General features: G+C 44.9%; 1 protein-coding gene across 2 annotated transcripts in view; it reads right to left on the reverse strand.

Moving 5' to 3' along the window:
• The window catches only part of LOC146861338 (mitogen-activated protein kinase kinase kinase 5-like), an 802557-nt gene that overhangs the window by 353458 nt on the left and 426210 nt on the right, over positions 1-22889 (reverse strand). For both annotated transcript variants that reach the window (XM_085645620.1, XM_085645619.1), the window contains exons 16-17: positions 21864-21991; positions 10854-10990 (exon numbers count right to left, since the gene is read on the reverse strand). In XM_085645620.1, coding sequence (XP_085501746.1) covers positions 10854-10990; positions 21864-21991 — 265 coding nt within the window. The remainder of the gene's footprint in view (positions 1-10853; positions 10991-21863; positions 21992-22889) is intronic.

Here is a 22889-nt window from a genome sequence, read left to right on the forward strand (position 1 = left end):
TTTAAAAAAACTTTTTGGTAGGAATTTGACTCCCGGTTTTGAACTGCTGAATTAATGTTACTATGTTGTGTATTCTGTCTGAGTGTGGGTATGCTAACGCTAACGGTGTGTTGAGTATAGCCCCTAGGTACGACTGAGTAGCGTCTGGTAATAGATGAGACTTCTTTAGGTTGATGGCAAACCCTAGTTGATGTAGCAAATGTCGTTTTTTTTTGAGTGTCTTGGTTGCAAAGATTGAAATTGTTTGCTTTGATTAGCCAGTCATCTAGATACGGGAAGACATGAATATTTTGTCTGCGCAGATGTGCTGCTACCACTCAGACATTTTGTGAATACTCTTGGTGCTGTGGTAATCCCAAAGGGAAGAACTTTGAACTGATAATGTTTTCCTTGAAATAGAAATCTGAGGTATTTCCTATGCACAGGATATATTGGTATATAGAAATGGTCGACTCTTAGATCTAAAGCCGCATGAGGTCCCCTTTTTGTGATAATGGCATGATCTCTTGGAGAGTGACCATATGGAAGTGTTCTGATGATGATAATGATCTTAAGGTCTGAAAACGAGAATAGGTCATTGGGATCCATCTTTGTGGATAAGAAAGTAAAGTTAATATACTCCTGTTCTTTGAAATCTCTGTGGGACTGGTTCTATTGCTCCCTTTTGCAATAGAGCCATTATCTTATTGCACTAGGACTTAATGATGTGCAGATAGTTTGTGACTGCGAGGCCAAATTTTTGGAGGAGTTGCTATGAGCTCCTGACCATAACCATGCTGGAAAATGTCCAAGACCCACAGGTCTGTTGTGATTGATTTCCAATAGTTGAGAAATGTATGAAGACGACCCCCGACAGGTGTTGTGTTCTGAGAAAATGGTATGGAAGTCATTGCTTGTTAAAGGCATTAGAGGAACGGATATTGTTTCCTCTGTCTCTTCCTTTGAAATTGCTTCCTCTATAAGATCCTCTGTAGAAGGTTCTAGATGTAGAGGTTTGTCCCTGATTTTTGTACTGTGGTATCGGTTTTGGCGCCGTGTTTGTAATTGGGCCTACGTAAAGAACCACAATAGGTGTTAGTTTGTAGAGCTTCCATTGATTTTGCTACCTCAGTTATCTTTTTCATTTTTTCAAGAACTGTGTCCACTTGACATCCAAAAATATGTTCTTAATCGAATAGGAGATTTAGTATGGCCTGCTTTACTTCAGGCTTAAATCCTGACACCCTTAACCATGCATACCTGTGTAATAGGATGCTTGGGTTAATACCCCTAGCCGCGGTGTCGGCTGCATCTAGTGCACATTTAATAGAATTCTTAGTAATAGGTTTACCTTCATTTACTATTTGACCCCTCTTTCTATGCTCCTCTGGGAGGTGTTGGGAGGAGCCCTCCATTTCGTCCCAGTTGGCCTGTCATACCTTGATAACAACCCCTGGCTATTGACTATACGCCAATGATCAGCTGGTTGTTACACAACTATTTTACCAGAGGCATCTATGAGCTGGGACTCCTTTTCTAGAGATGGTGCATCTCCAGTTGTTTGGGAGTTCGCTCTTTTCCTTGCGTTTGATACTACTAAAAAGTCCAGGGTTAGATGGCCTTTAATAAAAATGGGGTCCGATGGTGCTGCCTTGTATTTTTTGTCAATGCGTGGAGTAATTATCCTTGCTTTAACTGGAACTTAAAAAAAAATTGTGTGAATGATATCACACCTTTGAGTAAAGATCAGTATTGTGTGCCTCTCTGCGCATTAGACAAAGTCTCAAACAGAAAATCTTCCTATATTGAGTCTTTATATAGAGGAACTTGATGGAATGTGGTGGCACGTGCTATTAGGTCCTGATAAGCAGAGGCATCCTCAGAAGGGTGAGTGCAATATACATCAGGGTCAGTGTCTGCTTGAGGCTCAATATCCTGATGATCCCCTGGCTGTTTCTCATCTGGGATGTCCTGATCGTCCTGTACTGTAGATTGAGGAGATATGTTACCTGCCTCAGAAAAATGTGCTGAGTGAGGTGGTGTAGGTGGTGTTTGTGGTATTGGTGAAGCAGGAATAGGCATGTGCAATGGACTAGTTGCAGCATCCTTTCTCTTATTCTTTACAGGTTGAACAGGAATGTCAAATGCCTCTTCACAACTTAACTGCTTCTTAAAAGTCTTGTTTTGGTGGTTGTATCATTATTTTCTTAGTTCCAGGCTTAATTTGCAGTTTATGTTTCGGATCGAGCTTTTGATGAAATTGCTCGAGAATTGGCTCGAATGGAGATTTCGGACTGAAAATGAAGCATTTTGGTGGTGGAAGCTTTGTTTTTCGACAAGGGAATAGAAAATGCTACTTACCAGTATGCATCTGTTCTCGGCATGTAGAGCTGCAGAATATCATACTTTTGCATAGATTGCCATCTGGTGTTGGGCTGGGATGATTGCAGTTTGTTGTTGTCTTGAAAGAAGTCTTTGTAGCAAATAATGTTCTGAATTGAAGCATCTAGCGGGTCAAATTTGTTGTTATTGCAGTAAATGACAAATCTTTTCCAATTGGCTGCATAGCAAGCTCTAGTAGTAGGGCGTCTGGCTTATTAAATAATGTTCAAACAGTCAGGTCGGAGGTTGAGGTAACCTGACTAGGACTTCAGGAGCCAGAATACTAGATTTAGTTGAGTTGGATCTGGATGCTGTATCTCTCCATGCTTCTGCGTAAGCAGCTTTGGGGAGAGCAGTAGTTTTTGGTGTGGAACTACTGAGAGTTCCAGGAGTGTTGTGAACCATGGGTGCCGGGGCCCATGTTGGAGCAACTAGGAGCATCTTGAGAGACTGTTTGAGCTTGCGTACTACTAGCGGAATGAGTAGGTGTGGCGGAAAAGCGTACGCAAATCTGCCTGACCAGTTCATCCATATCGCATTGCCCTTGGACAAAGGGTGTGGAAACCTGGCGGCGAAGGTTGGGCATTTTGCGTTTGCATGTGTGGCAAACAGATCTATGTCTGGCTGGCCCCACATTTTGAAAAATGGTTGAAGAACTGGAGTATGAAGTTCTCATTCGTGTATCTGCTGTGTGTGACGGCTTAGCAGATCCGCAATCTGATTGTGTATTCCTGGGAGAGGTTATTCCAGAAGATATAGGTTTTTAGCCGGAATAGCCCATCTTCATATGCTTTGCGCTAGTTGAGAAACGTGCAAATAATGCGTTCCTCCTTGTTTCTGTATCCAATACATTGCTGTCATATTGTCCGTGTGCACAAGGACAGTTTTGTTGATGAGATTTAGTTGGAATGATTTTAATGCTAGAAAAATTGCCAGTAATTCTAGGTGATTGATGTGGAGCATTTTTTGTTGAGTGGTCCACCTGCCCTGAATTGTGTGGTTTAGGAGATGGGCTCCCCAGTCGGTGAGTGATCAGTCCACTGTTAGCACTATCTGTGGAACTGGGTCTAGGAACGGCCGCCCTCTGGAAAGGTTTTGTGTGTTCCATCACAGCAGAGAGCGATGTGTGCGGCTGCCCACCAACACCAGATCTGAAAGCTGACCTTGAGCCTGGTTCCACTGACGTGCTTAGCATTCCGGTTAAGGGCACATCTGAAGTCTTGCATGAGGTACTATGAAAATGCAAGAGGCCATCATTCCTATGAGCGGCATAAACACTTGAGCTGGTAGGGAGTGTAGGGTTGGAATTTTGTGATGAGGGTTTGCATACTGGCTATCCAGGCTGGATTGGGGTAAGCTTTGGAAGTGTCTATTGTGGCCCCTAGCTACTGATGTAGGTAAGAGGGCTGGAGATGTGACTTGGTGAGGTTTATTGTAAACCCCAAGTCATGGAGCAGCTGAATTGTTTTGTAAGTGTGGTGAACACACTGGCTGTGTGACTTGGCTTTTATCAGCCAGTTGTACAGGTATGGAAACACATGAATCTGTTGTCTCCGCAAGTGTGCGGCTACTACTGCAAGACACTTTGTGAAGACCCTGGGTGCTGTGGTTACTCCGAATGGGAGAACCTTGAACTGATAGTGTTGGCCATCCACTATAAACCTGAGATATTTTCTGTGAGCAGGGTGTATAGGAATATGGAAGTAGGCATCCTTGAGATCTAAAGTGGCAAGGAAGTCACCTTGTTGAAGTAGTGGAAGGATTTTTTTAAAGTGATCATGTGAAAGTAATCTGACTATGTAGAAATGGAGAGGTCTGAGGTCCAGTATTGGTCTGAGAGTACCGTCCTTTTTGGGGATTAGAAAGTACAGGGAGCAAATCCCTGTTCCTTGATGCTGTAGGGGGAACTGGTTCTATTGCATGCTTTTGAAGCAGTGAGAGAACTTACAATTTGAGGAGCATTAGATATTCCGTAGACATGGGACGCTGTTTGGGCGGTATGTTTGGGGGAGTTGCGGTAAGTTCCTGGCAGTAACCATACTGGATAAATTGTCTTACCCACATGGCTGTAGTAATGGAGTTCCAGACAGGTAGGAACTGTGAGAGTCTTCCTCCGACCGGAGTGGAATGGTCTGGAGAGAGCGGAGGGAAGTCATTGTTTGGTAGTGGGGGAGGTGCGACTGTTACTTCGGCCTCTCCCTTTGTTATTATTTCTCCTGTACCCGCCTCTGAAATATCCCTTGTTGGGTGATGTTTGTGTGGGGCTTTTGTAGGAGGAAGCAGTGTCTGCGCTGATGTTTTTGGATGCGCCCCTATAAAAGGAGCGACAAAAGGAGCCTCGTGTTGATGGAGACTGCAATGCTCCCATAGATTTCGCATTGTCCGTGTCTTTTTTCATTTTTTCTAAAGCTGTCTACAGATGGGCCAAACAAGTGTTCTTGGTCGAACGGCTAATTCAAGATAGTGGTTTGCACTTCTTGTTGAAAACCAGAAATGCGCAACCATGCATGTCTGCGTAGTAAGACACTTGTGTTGACAGATCTAGATGCAGTGCCTTCTGCATCAAGGACACATTTAATGGATGCATTTGTAATTAACTTGCCCTCCTGGACCAGATGATGGGCTTTGGCCTTGTATTGGTCAGGCGAAGGCTGAATTAGGTCGTCAAGCTCATCGTAGTGAGCCTTATCATACCTGGCAAGCAGTGCTTGTGCATTAGCTATCCTCCAGTGATTAGCTGCTTGGGAGGCAACTTGTTTGCCTGAAGCGTCTAGTAGTTTAGTCAATGTCTGGAGGTGGAGCATCACCGGAGGTTTGAGAATTGGCACGTTTCCTTGCATTGGACACTACCAAAGACTCTAGAGGAAGTTGTCCATTAATGTACGTGGGATCATTGGGGGCGGGTTTATATTTTTAATCAATTCGAGGATTGAGAATTCTGGTCCTGACAGGGTCTTTAAAGATGTCTGGTACGTGTTTAATGACACCTTTGAGCATGGGCAATGTTTGTATTGTCCTTTGTGACTGGGCAAAAGTATCTACCAGGAAGTCTTCCTCCATGGGGTCTGAATGCATTTGTACGCCATGATATTGGGCAGCCCTATCAATAAGCGGACTAAATCATAGGTTGTCATCTGGGGGAGATAGCCGTGTTGGGTATGCCTCTGGATCAGGAAGGTCTGGAGGATCTGCAGGATCATTGTCATCTGCCCATGTGTCCTGTGGTATAGCAGTGTCATCATTAGGGTCATCTAAAGGGTCATTATGTCCACCCCGTGCCCTAGGTCATAGTCATCATCCGGTGGTGGTGGTGAGTGTGGAGAGAGTCTAGGAGTGTGTATGGGAGAGTTTGCAGGAGACAAAGGCTTAGTAGGAAGAACAGGAGAAGAGGGTTGTAATGGTGAAGTTGCAACGTCTTTTCTTCACAGGCACCTCAGGAGAGTGTGAGGTGTCTAATTTCCTCTTCTTTGTTGGGAGACTGACAATATGGCCTGTTTTAGGGTCCACATGCAATGTATTTAGATTCGGATCGATAGGATCTGGTTGAAACAGTTCTTCCTGGTTGGCGTCTTCTTTCGGTGTCGATTTTTTCGGTTCTGAAAGTGGTTTTGATTTGTGCTCTGGAGCCTTAGAAGGGGATTTTTGCTCCTTCGGCTTCGATGACGAGTCGGTAATCTTTTTCAGATCAGACGGTTTTTGGGGTTTGTTTGGACCCGAGGCTTTTTGGTCTTTTGGTGCCGAAGAACTCGATGCCGAGGCCTTTTTGAAGGTAATGGGAGTAGGATGTATTCTCTATTTCGGTACCGACTGTGTTTTTTGGGACCCGATATGCGGCTTGCTCGGTCCTAAGCCGCCGGAAGGCTTTTCCTTTGTCTTCGGAGCCGGGCCTGGAGGCAGGGCTTCTGAAGTTTCCTTTCGGTCGCGACTAAGGCCTTCAGATGAAGTTTTGACTGGAGCCTTCTTTTTTTCGGGTACGGTAGGGGCAGGGGCAGTTATACTCCCTCGTTGACATGGAGTTATGTGGTCATCTGAGTCATATTCATCGGCTTCGGATACGATGTCCAGCTCCTCTGAATCCTCTGCCTCTGGAACATCGGGCCTTCATCGAAGATGTCTTCTGGCACCGGTGCAGCCTGTTGCGCCATAACGGGTCATTGAGCCCGGCAATCACGGATAGTCTTTTTGGATTGAAAGGAGGCGCATGCTTGGCAATCTTTTTCCTCGTGTTCTGGCGAGAGACAAAGGTTGCAGACCTTGTGCTGGTCGCTGTGTGGAAATAGAGCTCCACACTGGGGGCATTTTTTAAAAATGGAGTCCTTTCCATTATCCGTAGGCCCGAATGGCGTCGATAGGCCCAGAGGCCCGCGCCGACGACCGGAATAGAGGATTTTTGAGTTAGCGCGAAGGGCATGCAAACGAAAACAATACCGTCAAGTTGTGATGGTTTGCACATCGAAAAGGTTTGGAAACACGGTATCGAACCGGAGCCGAAGTTACATCCGAACCAGATGGCGGAAAAAAACAATCTGAAGATGGAGTTGATGCCCATGCGCACTATCGTCCAAGGGAGGAGTCACCTATCTTGTGACTACAAAGACGTCTTCCAAGACAACAAACTGCAATCATCCGAGCCCAACACCAGATGGCGATCTATGCAAAAGTATGAATTCTGCAGCTCATATGCCTCGAACATTCAGTTCCAAAATATGTAGTCTTTGTTTCAGTGTCGAGACTGACAATTGAAGCGTTGTGGCCTCGGATGGCAAGGAGGTAGAGGCCCCTGCTATAGGCTGAACTTTTGGAGCCAAGTCGGAGGGCGTGGCTCCCAAGACGTGTTTACGGTGTGCACCACAGCTGGTCTACAGTGGCAAAAGACACACAGATGATAGACAGAATGCATAGCAAATCAAACATTTACCCCCAGTCAAGAGATCTGGGTTAATTCCATTGTTTTGATGCTCACCATGCCACCCCAGTTTAGACCCAGACATATGCAAATCAGTCTTGCCCCTGTGCCTTATGTGAACAGTACAGGCTTAACTGCCAAGCCAGGTCCTCCCTTGCCTGGAAACAAGCATCCTGGGAGCGGTTTCAGGGTTTCACCCCATATCAGCCAGGATAGCTTGAATCCAGTGGCACAGTGAGCCTGAGAACATGTCTGTGCCTACCCTGCGCACTTAGGGCGAGAAAGCAAGAGACACACAGATGATGGACTGAATGCAGAGCAAATCAAACATTCACCCCAAGTCAAGAGATCTGGGTTAAATCCATCATTCTTTTGCTCAGGCTGCAGGGTCCAGACTGATTTGCATATGGCTAGGTTCAAACTGGAATGGTATGGGCAGCAAAAAAACAATGGATTTAGGCCCAGATCTCTGTACTGGGGTGAATGTAGGACATTGTTCTGCATTCTGTTCATCAATTGTTCTTTTTGCATTTGTTTACAGTGGCGGCCAATGAGCAAGTTTTTCTGTGGCAACCGACGGTATGGGGTTAGGATCAGGGGTAGAAGTACTCACTGTCTGTTGCTTCGGCGCTGGTTGAAGAATGGTCGATTTATCCTTGGATTGAGACTCTGACTCATGGATGGAAAGTGATTCATTCTGTGAAGCTAAAGCTTTTTCCTCCTCCTCTTTCTGTCGACTGAAGATGTCTGAGACATCGTTCACTTGTTTGCGCTGCATTTCCTGTTGTCTCGTACGTCGGTCTTAAAGAGTCTTTTTGGACCAAAAGGATTTGCAGGCCTCACAGGTGTCTTCTCGATGCTTGGGCGAGAGGCATAAGTTACAAACGAGATGTTGGTCGGTGGGAGGGTATTTGGAGTGACACTTCGGACAGAAATGGAACAGAGTGCATGCCATTAGCACGTCATTCTCTGAGAGCGTTGGAAATGGAGAGGTTTTGCCCGTCGGGTAGCGGCCCGATTAAGCAAACCGAAGATCCGCTGCCAAAAGGCTGTATGGGATGCAAAAGTATAATGATCGAAAGATAAATAGAGAGACCGAAGGGAACCCGAACAAGTCTCAAACCGGAGAGCGGGATACGTCTGAACCCATGGATGGGAAAATCAATCTGAAGATGGCATCAAAGACCATGCGTAGTATTACCAAGAGGAGGAGTTGTACAGCCCCGTGACTTGAAGAAAAATTCTTGGAGCAAAAACAACTTGTAATCATCTGAGCCCAACACTAGATGGTGGACTTATGCATAGCATGTTTATCTATAGCACACATGCCTCGAATGTGTGTTTTTGCTGCCAGGAGCCAACTTGTGGAGTGACCTAAACACCTCCATTCAGGATCATTCCATTCGGTTAGTAAGATCTATGCTGTTTTAATAGTCAATTTGGCAGTAAGTCTCAGCACCATGAAGCCATGTCAATCCAATGAGAACACAGAACAAAACACTTTAACTGAGTACTGCTCTGATCACATTACCTGCTGCAATTCGACTACTACGTTTGACACTGGTCTGCTAGTGGTTCACAAACAAACATGGGCACCATCAGCTATGAAACTACTGTGACCCACTCACGCCTCAGTCAATGCATTTCAATTGTTGCGTACAGCACCCAATGCAATACAAGATTTGAGACCCACTTGCAGCTCTACCAATAGATCTCAGCCCAGATCATTCAAGTGTTCACTCACTATGTCAATCCTGGGGCAGAAGCACAGCTCTGTGAGTGTACCTGTACTTTTACCCAAGGCACCTCATGCTTTATCCATGTTAGTAATTAATAATAGTGTGAATTAAACTCTTTCCACTATCTTCCCATGCAATCCAGCTAGTCCAGTACTGAAACTCAGACAACGCACTCCGATCCGTTACTATGCTTTTCCTGCTACTTTAAAACTGAAAAAAAATGCAGAGCTCACCCAGTGCACCACAATCCTGATCTGAAGCAGGCCGAAGCTTGTACAACACAGTGTGCAGCACAAAAAACAGCTCCCAGGTTAGTTCTACAGCATCTTCTACTATTTCAGTACTGGAACGTTGCATAAAGCTGGCATAATAGCTCAGTTAGAAAGATGCTGCTTATTCTCAGTTTAACATACAGCTCACTCTCCTCCCATTCCAACTCAGGACCTCTAGGTAGACCGAGTTGCTGGTACCTGCCCATTCAACTTTGTGTACGTCTGCCATGCATATTGCCATTCTATGCAATTCTAACTGTACAATTTTTGTTTCATGTCAAGACAGAGCACTAGATTTCATGCTTCCTGTGCACCAAAAAGCAGACTTATCCTAAAAGTCCCGGCTCAACTGAGAAAGATCACTTGCACCACGCTGTGATACACAGTTTTTTCAAGTTGGTAAGAAGGTACAAGAATAACCGAGATGGACAGCTCAACCTGACTGCAAAGTCATAATGGAGACAACGGATTTATTGTAGTAGAAAACCCAGCATAAGCAAAAACAGTGAAAACAGTAAAATTCTTTAAATAAGGGTCACTTGATTCTAACCACCGGTGAAAGGGTTTATCCACTTGGTTATTCTTTACGAGTTGGCTAATGAGAGCCAAGTATACCTGTGACATCCTTAATCCCACTCTTTGGTTCACTTACCGCTGGCATCTATTTTGTCTCAGGGCACAGCCACTGACTACAGAGCCCCTTCATGCTAATGCAAGCACATGAAAAAGAAAATGCACCTCTAATGTAATGGTGTAACCTTACACTATACATTAGGCTAAAAATAGGACAGGGCAGATGTCTGTTTCAGGCCAGAGGTGTTCCATTAAGTGGCCCTACCAGTCACTGTAGACCGGTCTGTATCCATTTAAACCACAAATAGAACCAACCTGCATACAACATATAGAGACCTTTTAGATCTCCACAAAGTATAGAGGCACAGATGACATACCCAATCCTCAGCATTAAAGATCAGTGGTAGAAGATGCTACAGCCACATCCAGCGATCCATTGGAAAGTGGAGTGTTGTTGGCAGAGAGCCTAATTTGAGTTCCACCATATTCCATGAGTGAAACAAAACGCTGGAGCACTGCGACAATGGAGTGTAAGGTTTTTCCTTGTGATCCATATCCCACAAACCTTGCTTACACAGGCAGCTTGAGTATAGTGAAATAAGAACATGTATGGGATTGACTGACTAATACACACAAAAACCATCTACCTGCATATCAGATGTCTGAACATGGAATTAACTTGCCTCTTGAAATCATGTGAGCTCTTAAGGGAAATGGCAGCTACTAAAGGATGTATTCTGTGCAGTTTAGGAAATATACAGAGGGAAGCACATACCGATTTTGTGATCTTCACCATCTCTAGAGCTGCCTCTTTGCTCCATTACTAATTGCTGGGCAACTCTACGCTCATTACTAAGTGTTACAAGACTCTATCCAAGCTTATTCTCAAACTAGGGAACACACATTATACAAGCAGAAACATGTGAATTCTACCAACATTTATAGGAGCTAATAGCCACTGTGCAAGTAGGTCCATTCACACTATGCCAAAGCCGGTCTCACCTTGATGTCACGGTGGATTATCTGATTGTCATGCAAATAGCGTATCCCTTCCAGGATCTGCTTGGTGTAGAAGGAGATGGTGGCTTCGTTGTCTTTCAGTGGGCCCCACTTCGAGCGTAACAACGACGACAGGCTGCCTATGAGGGTGAGAAATCCAAACGGGTGACTGGAGAAAACATACAATGCAAAGGTAGGACTTACCACCACAAGCGAAAGGTACTTATTTGTGATCCTTGTTCTCCCTCCTAGGCATCTTATGAACTTTCATAATCAGAATACCTCCACATATGTACAGAATCAAATTACACGTTCTAACGGAAACTATTTTAATTAAAAACAAATCTAAATTAAAAAAAACATGGAGGAAACAGTGCACATGGGCAATTAAACATGGGAGTTTTTTTTTTTTTACCTTGATGCAATATAGACCTTTTATTGTCTCAAAATGCAGAGCAGAATCAGTTAGGAAACTCATTTGATGGGAAGAAAAAAATAACTAAACTTCTTGTTTAACAAAGGGGATGCTGGACTGTTTATGAATTCAAAGAAGATATCTGGGCAGTACAACCCAGGATAAGACCAAAGACTATCTAAGATGATTCTTTTTTATCTTTGATACTTGTAACTCTTAAACCCAGAGGAAAATGAAGCAGAATGAGAGATTCCAACAATGAAATCAAGTTGCTTAGAGATGTTGAACACTTTAGGATGCTTGTTTTGTGCCCACGTCCATGAAATTAGGTTTTCCGAATATGTGAACTGATCTCAATGCTGCAAATATCAGTCTAGAGCAATTACTAGGAAGGCCACGTGACTGCTGTGCCTACCATAGGCGACTATTAGGTCCACCCAGAAGGGTCCGTTGGCTCCTTGATCAGAAGGTATGGATTGTTCTTAGGATGCTAAACCAAAGCCAACAGATGCACACATTACAAACCTCAATTTAGATCTACTTATAGTTTACTATCAAGAAAATATCCTAAGACACTTTTTATCATTTAAGGTATAAAAAGAATTTTCTCGCAGGGATTCTAGATTCATTAAGAATGAGGGCAAACAGACTTCAATTAATGTGAAAAATCTAATGTGACTTTTGGAAGGAGGATGGGCAAGTACATACGGATGTCTTATTGTGGTAGCATAGTGTGAACGACTTGTAGACACAAAGCTTAAACCTCATTCACTCTTCCAGCTGTTTTTATAGTCATTAGAAAATACCATCAAAAGCCTGGCCAGTTGGAAGTGAGGAGGATCAACTTTGTTCTGTAATGCTTTAATCTGATCACCTTTATTACAAGAGCTGATGAATAGGCAAGGAATGAAAAGGGCAGTTCCTGTGCATTTGAGAACCAGGAAGCAATTTTGGAGGTACACCATGCACTAATGAAGGGAAGTAGTCTTCATGATTCTTGTTTTTATGCTCGCATATGACACAGGTTTCACTTAGAGTTTGAGCATAGGCTGGATGTTAAATAGTGCCTCGATATCAAGGTTCCCAACTCTGAAAGAGTCTTCAATAGTGAAAGTACCAAAACATTGCAATGGAGTATGGCGAGGCTCTCGGCATTAAATGACTCCATGCCAAATCACAACAGAAATGACAGTCATGGTGGAGTTGAGTAAGTTATTTACCTTTGGTAAAACTTTTTCTGATGAACTATATCTATCTGCAGATTCCTCACCTTTAGAATATCTCCATGGGCCAGACTGGACCTGTATTGCTCCTGTGCGTCAGTAGCTGGCACCATGCAGCTCCTTGTTGACTTTTTTCCATCCCGTAAGTGACTGGCAGAGCAGCATATAAGCACCAAACATGCTGACGTCAGTTCCTGTCTTCATCTGTCAGTATTCGGCACAGTACAGCTTAACTTCACATTCCTGAACCTTTGGATTCACAAGTGCACACTATTTGCATGGCTTAGTTCTGCTCCAAACTCAAACAGTGTCATACCTCATGTGTGTCAGTCACAGACATTTGCGTGTGACAGTCCCAACATGGTTTAAACCCTGCAGTTTTTGGAGTATACATGCTCCCTTCCAACTAGTTTTTGGACAAAAAGTCAGAGAAAAGCTGGTCAACCAACAAAACAAGCATTGGCATAGCCAATAGGTCTCACCTTTGGGACCTTATAAGTGTTTTGCCATGCAACAGTTGTTGTTGCACCATGGATATTGTGCTGCATAACTAAATACTTATAAGGTCCCAAAAGTGAGACCTATTGGCTATGCCAATGCTTGTTTATACGAGCTTTCGCTAGCTCAGTTGGTAGAGCGGTGGACTGTAGTGGAGTGACTGACATCCTTAAATAATTCCGAGGGTAAGGCGGGAGAACCAGGCAGCGCAGGATGACGTTTTTTTCAGATAACAATGGAGTGGGTCGGTTATGGCACATTGTCCCCCGTGCCTGTAATTATGGTCGGCGTGGGGTGCTCAGATGAAGCGATGCAGTACTGCAAGCTTCGCTTACATTTAAGAATAAAAACGCAAGCGTAGTGCAGGCTTCAGTTACACTTAATAGTTAAAGCTCAGGCAGTAGAGCACACTTCGATGGACAGACGAGAGGCAGAGCCACATGCTTGGAAGGAGAAGCCCACGGAGGCAGAGGGGTCGGAGGGGAGGGGGGACAAGAACAAGGAGTGGGAGGGCAGAAACTGTTGCACTAACAGATTAACAGGAAGAGGCGGGGGGCTTAATAAGACTCTTGAGAGTCTTCAACACAGCTCTAGGAGCCGAAGTTATAAACAAGCAGGAACTGTCTTTTCTCGTAAAATGGTGTAATTTCGTTTTAATGTTCAGCGCGGGAACGGGATGATCTCAACTAGGGGATCCAGGGTACTGGGTTAAGCTTCAGAGATAACAGGCAACACCCTGTGATTCTGGGAAAGTCGCTTAATCTCCCCCTATATAAATATTAAAATAAACACATGTGGCTTTATGTAACGCAATTCGTGCCCAATCCGATACCTGTTGCAAAAATTCAGGTTAAAAGGGAAACAAGTAACGGGGTTGCACACACGACGATTTCCCTTCTGTGACAATGGGGCTGAAAACACCCCAATAGCGTGAACTCATATTGTCAAACAACGACACAAGCATGCCAGGAGGGGGAGAGAAGGCAAGTGATAGTCGGACAGGAAGATGCAGGAAGGAAGGGGAATAAAGATGCAGGAACAGGAGGTGGTCTAAGGGCTAGGCGGTCGACCTCCACTATCGGATCAAGGGAGCTGGGTTAACTTTCAGAGATAACGGTCAACACCCTGTGATTAGGGGCAAATGTCTTACTGCCCCCCCCCATATATATTTTAATAAATAAAGGTGGCATTATGTAATGCACGTCCTGCTTGGGTAAAGCGCTCCGATACTTGGCGCAAAATTCTTGTTAAAAAGGGAAACCGGTAATAAACAGTTTTGCACACACGACGATTTCCCTTCAGTGACAATGGAGCTAAAAACGCTCCAATAACGGGAATACATGTCAAATAACAAACAAGCATGCCAGGGCCGTAAGTGGGATGAAAAAACTGGGGGTTATTTCAAAGGGACGTGGCTAATAGAACAAAGGGGATGGCTTACATTACATAAGATAACAAGCGGCCGAAAGTGAAAGTAATCGTGGCACTGTAGCTCTAGGCTGGCCTGGTAGCACTTTTTGGAGCCCTCTAAAAAAGTCTCGCCAGACCAGCGCATGCGCTGGGTCAGGCGAGACCTACAAAAAAAAGTAGGAGTGAGATCTGGATTGGCATATGAAGGTGCGGTAAGTAAGGAACTGAAATCGGCATGCAGGAACGGCTATTCTCCACTTCCGGGAGGAATGAATTCAACACAGAGCCGCATGGTGCACCTACAGGCATGCAGAAGCAAAGCGGTTTTTAATCTTCCGGATCTAGTATGGTGCCTGGGGATTTCTAAATGTGAGAAATCTGCAGTTAGAAGCATCTCAGAATATATGAGACCCCCTTCAGAGTTTGACTGGGTCCAACTAACTGCCATGGAGATGAAAAAGTCCCCACTGGATCGAGGGTCCCTGAGATAGAGAAATCTTTTCTGTTCCACGGAAGGCCCAATTTAGCCCTTAAGGTACACCACCTTTCTGATATCCTACCTACCATATGGCATCTGTTGATATGTCAAACCCATTAATGGAGTGAGGGTCTGGAGGACAAATTGCAAAAAGTGTGTACTCCTTTTCATAAGACTTTCCACAACTATAAGAACACTTACCAGAAATAACAAAGTTGAAAGAGCAGTTTAGGAAAGATTCTCTACAGTAAAGAAAAAAAAAGTTGCTCTTTCAGAAAGGATAATGCAACATACCAGTATGCATCTGTTCTTGGCATGTAGAGCTGTAGAGTTGTATACTTTAGCATAGATCGCCATCCGGTGTTGGGCTCGGATGTTTGCAGTTTGTTTTTGTCGAAAAAGTCCTGGTCAGTCATGAGATAGGTGGGGACTCCTTATGGTGACAGTGCGCATGGGCAACGACTCCATCCCCAGATTGTTTTTCGCTATGAAGGGTAATGATGGGGTTAGTAGGAAAGTAGAAAAGGATGTCCATGTGGAATGTATCCAAGTAAGATAATACAGCAATGGATAAAGGTAGCGGGGGAGGTGGGTGGGCGTATACAACTCCAGCTCTATATGCCAAAAACAGATGCATACTGGTAAGTAGCATTTTCCATTCGAGGCATATGAGCTGTAGATTGTATACTTTAGCATAGACTATATAGCAGTTTTCCTCCTTAGCGGTGGCAACCTGTATCCGTTGCAGTGGTCTGAAAAAGTGTTCTCAATACAGCCTGGCCCACATTAGCTTGTTGTTTAGCTTGCACATCTTCATAATAGTGTTTAGTGAAAGTGTGTGGTGTAGGCCAAGTTGCTGCTTTGCAGATGTCATCTAGGAGAATGTTCCCTAAGAATGACAAAGAAGCCCCTAGTTTGCGTGTGGAATGAGCACTAGGGGGAATGGTTAGCGTGCGTTTAGCTTTGAGATAGCATATTTGGATGCACTTAACAATCCACCTTGCAATTCCTGTTATTGAAATGGGATTGCCCTTGTGAGGTGGGGAGAAAGATACAAAGAGTTGTTTAGTCTTTCTAAAAGGTTTAGTTCTTTCTATGTAGTATAGTAACGCTCTTTTGACGTCTAGTGTGTGAAGAGCACGTTCTGCCACTGAGTCTGGTTGAGGGAAAAAAACTGGGAGTTCAACAAACTGATTAAGGTGGAAGGCAGAAACTACCTTTGGTAGAAATGTTGGGTTAAGTCTAAGGTCCATTTTACTATGATGCATTTGCAAAATGGTTCTTGTATGGTTAATGCCTGGAGTTCACTAACTCGTCTGAGGGATGTGATAGCTACCAGGAAGGCTACCTTCCAAGTGAGGAACTGTAACCCACATTTGTGTAGAGGTTCAAATGGGAGACCCATGAGCCTGGTAAGGACAATATTGAGGTTCCAGGCAGGGGAAGGTGAAACTCTAGGTGGAAATATTCTTTTAAGTTCTTCAATAAACGCTTTGATAGCAGGAACTCAAAATAAAGACAAGTGTTGTCTGTTTTGGAGGTAAGCGGCTATTGCAGCTAGATGTAGCCATATAGATGTATATGCCAAATTACATTGTTGTAGATGCAAGAGATAACAGATAATGTTTTGAATGGAAGCATTAAGTGGGTTGATTTTTTTATTTGTACAACAAACAACAAATTGCTTCCACTTTGCTGCATAGCATGCTCTTGTGGTAGGACGTCTAGCCTCTTTGATGACATTCATACAATCTGGTAGGAGATTGAGGTAGCCAAACTCTAGGACCTCAGGAGCCAGATCGCAAGATTGAGTTGATTGGGATCTGGATGTCTTCTCTCTCTATGGTTCTGTGTAAGAAGTTTGTGTGAGAGGCGTAGCTTTTTATGCGGAACTACTGATAGTTCCAAGAGGGCTGTGAACCATGGTTGTCGGGCCCATGTTGGAGCAAATAGGATCATTGTGAGGGAATGCTGTTTGAGTTTCCAAACCTCTAACGGAATGAGCGGGAGAGGCGGAAAAGGGTAGGCAAATTTTCCTGACCAGTTCATCCATAGCGCATTGTCTTTGGACAATGGGTGTGGATACCTGGAGGCGAAGTTTGGGCATTTTGGGTTGTGATGTGTGGCGAACAGATCTATGTCTGGGTGTCCCCACATTTGAAAGAATGGAAGAAGAACTTGAGGATGAAGTTCACATTTGTGGACATGTTTGTAGACTGAGCAGATCCTTGATCTGATTGTGTACTCCGGGGAGATGTTCCACGAGGAGGTGTATCTTTTGAGGAATAGCCCATCTCCATATAGTTTGCGCTAGGCGTGAAAGTTGGACAGTGTGTGTCTCCCCTCCCCCCCTGCTTTTGAATGCAATACATTGCTGTCATGTTGTTTGTACGTATTAGGACAGCTTTGCCTAGTAGCAAAAGTTGGAAAAGACTAGTGCTAAAAAGACTGCTAGTACCTCAAGGTGATTTATGTGGAGTTGTTTCTGTCGAGGGGTCCATAAGCCCTGAACAGTTTGACTTTGTAGATGAGCTCCCAAGCCGGTGAGCGACGCGTCTGTTAGTACTATTTGTGGAACTGGGTCGAGAAACGGCTGCGCTTTGGAAAGGTTTTGTGCATTCCACCACTGCAGAGAGCGATGTGCGTGGCCGTCCACCAACACCAGATCTGTTAGCTGACCTTGAGCCTGGTTCCGCTGATGTGCTAAGCATGCCTGCAAGGGACGCATCTGGAGACTTGCATAAGGGACGATGAGGATGCAAGAGGTCATCATCCGAATTAACTGCATAAACACTCGAGCTGGCAATGAGTGTTGAGGCCGAAATTATAATTTTAGAGCCTGCATGGAGTGAATCCTGCCTGGATTGGGGTATGCTAGAGCTTTTGAGGTGTCTGGAGTAGCCCGTAAATACTGTTGAATGTTGGATGGTTGAAGGTGAGACTTGTCAAGGTTTAATGTGAAACCTAAGTCGTGAAGTAGATGGATAGTTGTGTGTGCGCTGTACACAACTGTTGAGATTTGGCTTTTATGAGCCAGTCGTCCAGATAAGGGAACATTTGGATGTGTTGCCTTCTTAAAATAAGCAGCTACCACTGCAAGGCATTTGGTGAAGACTCTGGATGCTGTCGCTACTCCAAATGGAAGGACTTTGAACTGATAATGTTGTCCGTCGACCATGAACCTGAGATACTTTCTGTCAGAGGGGTGAATAAGAATATGAAAGTAGGAGTCCTTTAGATCCAGAGTGGAGGGGAAGTCACCTTGTTGAAGTAGTGGGAGCACTTGTTGGAGAGTGACAATGTGGAAGTGGTGAGATTGGATTTAGAAGTTTAGGGGTCTGGGTTCTAATATTGGCCTGAGAGTGCCGTCCTTTTTTGGAATCAGAAAGTAGAGTGAATAAACCCCTGTGCACTGTTGGGGTAAGGGGACTGGGTCTATTGCGTTTTTGTGCATTAGAGAGAATTTCCTGTTTGAGGAGAGTCAAATGTTCTGCGGACATTGGACGGTGTTTGGGAGGAATGTGTGGGGGACTGGATTTGAGTTACAAGCAGTAACCATACCGGATAATTTGTCTTACCCACCTGTCTGCAGTGATGGAATTCCAGACAGGTAGGAACTGTGAAAGGCGTCTCCCGACAGGTGTGGAATGGTCGAGGGGAAGCGCAGGGAAGTCACTGCTTGGTGGTAGGGGAGCTGCAGGTGTTATGACCCCGGCCTCTGCCCTTGTTGTTGTTACCTCTGTAACCTCCCCTAAAGTATCCTTTGGAAACAGAGCTCTGATTGGGGATTTTCTAGGATGAGGATGGGTGCTCTGGTGTGTTGGTTTTAGAGCCAGCCCTATAAAAGGAGCGTCGAAAGGAGCCTCTAGAAGAAGATAACTGTAAGGCTCCCATAGACTTGGCAGTTTCCGTGTCCTTCATCTGCTCTAAAGATGTATCCACTGCAGGGCCAAAGAGGTGCTCTTGGTCAAAGGGCTGATTAAGGATACTGGTTTGCACCGCTTGTTTAAATCCAGATATCCTGAGCCAAGCATGACTGCGCAACAATACGCTAGTATTGACTGCGCGGGACGCGGTGTCTGCTGCGTCTAGAGCACATTTGATTGATGTGTTTGTGATTAATTTGCCTTCCTGCATGAGGTCTTTGTATTGCTCTGGTAGGTGTTGAATTAGTTTCTCCAGCTCATCACAGTGAGCCCTATCATACCTTGCCAAGAGAGCTTGTGTGTTGGCTATTTTCCAATAGTTTGCAGCTTGAGACGCCATACGTTTGCCTGATGCGTCTAATAATTTGGATTCTTTATCCGGGGGCGGGGTGTCACCTGAACCCTTAGAGTTGGCCCTTTTACGTGCATTAGCTACCACCAGGGAATCTAAAGGAAGCTGACCCTTAATGAATATGGGGTCACTGGGAGCTGCTTTTTATCTTTGTCTATCCTTGGGTTAAGAACCCAAGTCCTAACAGGGTCCTTAAACAATTCTGGTGCGTGTTTAGACTTTTTAACATTGGTAGGACGTGTGAGGTTTTTTGTGGCTGAGCAAAGGTTTCTAAGAGAAAATCCTCCTCTACAGGGTCTGAATGTAAATTTACTCCATGATATGGTGCAGTCCTATTGATTAGTTGGACAAAACCTACATTATCGTCTGGTGGGGATGGCCTAGAGGAATAAAGATCTGGGTCTGTTAAGTCAGGATCTGTATTATAGTCTGCCCATGGATCTGGCTCCTGTGGGTGATCATTATCATCATCATCTTGTGGAACTATATTATCATCCCCTTGTCCGTCTCAGTCTCCATCATCACTATCCTCTGGTTGTGAACGTGGAAAAGTGTGTTCTGGAGAGATCAGTAGATTTGGATCAATAGGTGGAGGTGGAGGGGTGGAGAGGTGTTCGTGCCCAGGTCCATTTTTTTTAGCATGAACTGGTGAGTTTTGCAAATGGTCCAGTTCCCTCTTTTTAGGTTGTGCGGAAAGAATATGACCAGTCTTTGGATGGATATAAATTGTTTTCTGGTTTGGATCCGGTACAAAAACTTCTTCTGATCCGGCGTTCTTTTTCGGTGCCGAAGATTTTTCCCTATGAGGAGCCTTAGACTGTTTTGGCATAGGGACACTGTCTGATTTGGAAGATTTTTCCCGCTCCGAAGACTTTGGTGGAGGTTGTTTCGGCTCCGGAGTTTTTTTTTTCTTCGGGTGTTTAGGCATCTAAGGTTTATCCTTGGATTGGTTCGGCTCCCAGGTTTTCGGTGTTGAAGTTTTATCTTTTTGCTTCGACTCCGAGGGTTTTTCCTTCGACTGTTTCGGCACCGGAGGGTTTTCCGGTGCCGATGGAGGAGGGCGTGCCGTATCGGAGGGCTTGGATTTCGGTGCCGGAGGGGTTTTCTCGGGACCGGAGTGTGGTTGGCTTGAGCCCGAGCTGGAAGACTTGCCTTTGACTTTCATAGCTGGGCCCGAGGGCAGGGCATTCGAAATGTTCGACCGGTGTGGACCTGGGCCCTGTGGCAAAGGTGTTACCGGAACCTTTGGTATGGGCTTGGGTGGGGCAGGGTTCTCGGTACTCACGGTCCGTTGAGCTGGGGTGACTGCGTCTTCGACGTCGGAGTCATCTGCTTCAGAGACGGAGACCTGTTCCTCCTGGGCTTGTTCCGGAAGGCTGCCGGGTCTAGATGGAAGATGTCCGGAATGGAGCCGTTTTCTCTGGACATTTCGTGGCGTTGAGCCAGACGATCACGAATGGTCTTCTTGTACTTGAAAATGGACAAGCCTCACAGGTATCCTCTCTGTGTTCTGGATAGAGGCAAAGATTACACACTGGGTGTAGGTCAGAGTGTGTGAATTTAGCACCATACTGCTGGGAGTCTGTTCCATCGACTTCCGTCGTGATCTGCGCGGGTAGGCCCAACGGCCCGCGTCGAAGTTTATTGATTGTAGAAGATGCACGTCGAAAAAGGGAAACGCGATCGAGACAAGACCGTCGAGTGGTAAGTGATTGCGCGTCGAAGGGGGTTTCGATAACGACACTGACCCGGAGCGCAGCAAGTCACATCCGAACCCGATGGCGGAAAAAACCAATCTGGGGATAGAGTCGATGCCCATGCACACTGTCACCATAAGGAGTCACCACCTATCTTGTGACTAACAAAGACTTCTTCGACAAAAACAAACTGCAAATATCCGAGCCCAACACCAGATGGCGATCTATGCTGGAGTATACAATCTACAGCTCCTATGCCTCGAACACAAAGTTCTTTGAATTGCTAGTCCTAAGGTTGAGTAAAGTAAAAAGTTGCCTGAAAAAGTATTTAGGATAAAAAATAGGTCTTCAAGAGGCTTAGCTGTGTTTGAAGATCCTTGCTTCACAAAGATGGGAAATTAACTGCATGATACTGCTTTGCTACCTAAATCTAAAGGCAGTGGGCACTGCTGACTTCATGTGTATTAAAAAAATAAAAAAATAAGGGGCGTTGGCAAGAACACAACCCAAAAAAAGAGGTCACTGGTGAGAGGTGAGAACAAAAAATCAATTTACAGGAATAGTTGGAAAACACAAATCATTTACAACAGTCACCGGATGAGCAAGTTTGTCAATGCCATTCCCTGCTCACCCATGCATCTAATCAAACACAGACATTGTCTTAGGCATACACACAAGAGGCCCAACCGGTGAAACCAACACAGACTTCAACAGCAGCCAGCACAAAAGCAACTTGAGAGACACTCAATCCTGACATCATTTAACCAAGTGAGAAAAGCACCTTCAAAACCTTCTTTGCACGTGGTGTGGCACCACCATAAGCTACTCCATTTTCACATTATAATAGTAGAATCTCAATATTTGCACTACCACCCCTCACCATCTTACAAATGCATGCTTGCAGTGAGCGATAAATATCAGACACATGCACATTAACAGCTGAACCTTAGCTGGTTTGCAACCTCACCTCACAATCCATATCGCACCACCCATTCCAAACCCATCCTAGCATACCTCCTGGCACTTCCTCCATGAAGATCTTGATGAAACCATCCTGGCTGATTGAGCCAAGGTACTGCACAATGTTCCGGTGCTTCAGCCGCTTGTGCAGGGCGATTTCTTCATGAAGAGGCTGAGAGAATCTTTGCAGATAGAGATAGAAGGGAGTGAAGGTGAGGTCGCGAGCAAGGTCTGACCAAGAAAAGTTACTCTTCACAGCAACTCAAGTCACAATCACATTATAGAAGAACTAGAAGCTGTGATTAAGCAATTAAAAAAAGTGTAAGATTAAGGATGCTTAGTATCTGCTCATTACAACACAGTGAACTGAGATCTCATGGGGTGACTGCACGTCAGACATTCTTTTCCAAAGTTAAAGTGCCCCTTTATATTACATAAGCATTGGCAAAACCAGTAGGAGTGGTCTTTGTAAGAATACTTTTTTTTGTTTGCTTTCCATACATATGCAATAGGAAAAACCTTCACAAATGCATACAAAATGTAGCTCATGCACACCACAAATGGCACTCAATTGTACGGCTTTACAATCAGCTCAGCAAATAGGCACCATTGACACTTAGCTTACCACTTGCCTGAGGCTTTCAGTTCCGGCTTGTTCCACACTGATCTAGTGACACCGCAGCTGCCCGGGTTTTTTCCCTGCCGTTTTTCTGATCGGGTTTCCCCAACTCACCATTCTTCCTGCCAGCAGAAACTCAGTCCACTCCAGGACCTACTTAATGCAGGCCTCAGTGCGACCGTGCAGCGGGCACGGCACTAGCAAGTCAAAGGCATGGCAAAGACAAGCCTGTTTGTGCCTGGACCGCACCGAGCGACAATATCCCTGGCCCTCCCACCCCCCGAAGATGCACTATAGCGGAGTTCTACACCCTTGACCCTAGACACCGCAAACAAAAACTGCCACCTCGCCGATCCACACTCCACGATAGGACTTTTAACCAGCACCCACTGCCACTACACCTGCCACTGCGCGCACACTAAGAAACTGGCTCTATATATACTAAACCAAAATGAGGTATA

This window comes from Triturus cristatus, chromosome 3_1 (assembly GCF_964204655.1).
Source record: "Triturus cristatus chromosome 3_1, aTriCri1.1, whole genome shotgun sequence".
In the NCBI taxonomy this organism is placed as follows: domain Eukaryota; kingdom Metazoa; phylum Chordata; class Amphibia; order Caudata; family Salamandridae; genus Triturus; species Triturus cristatus.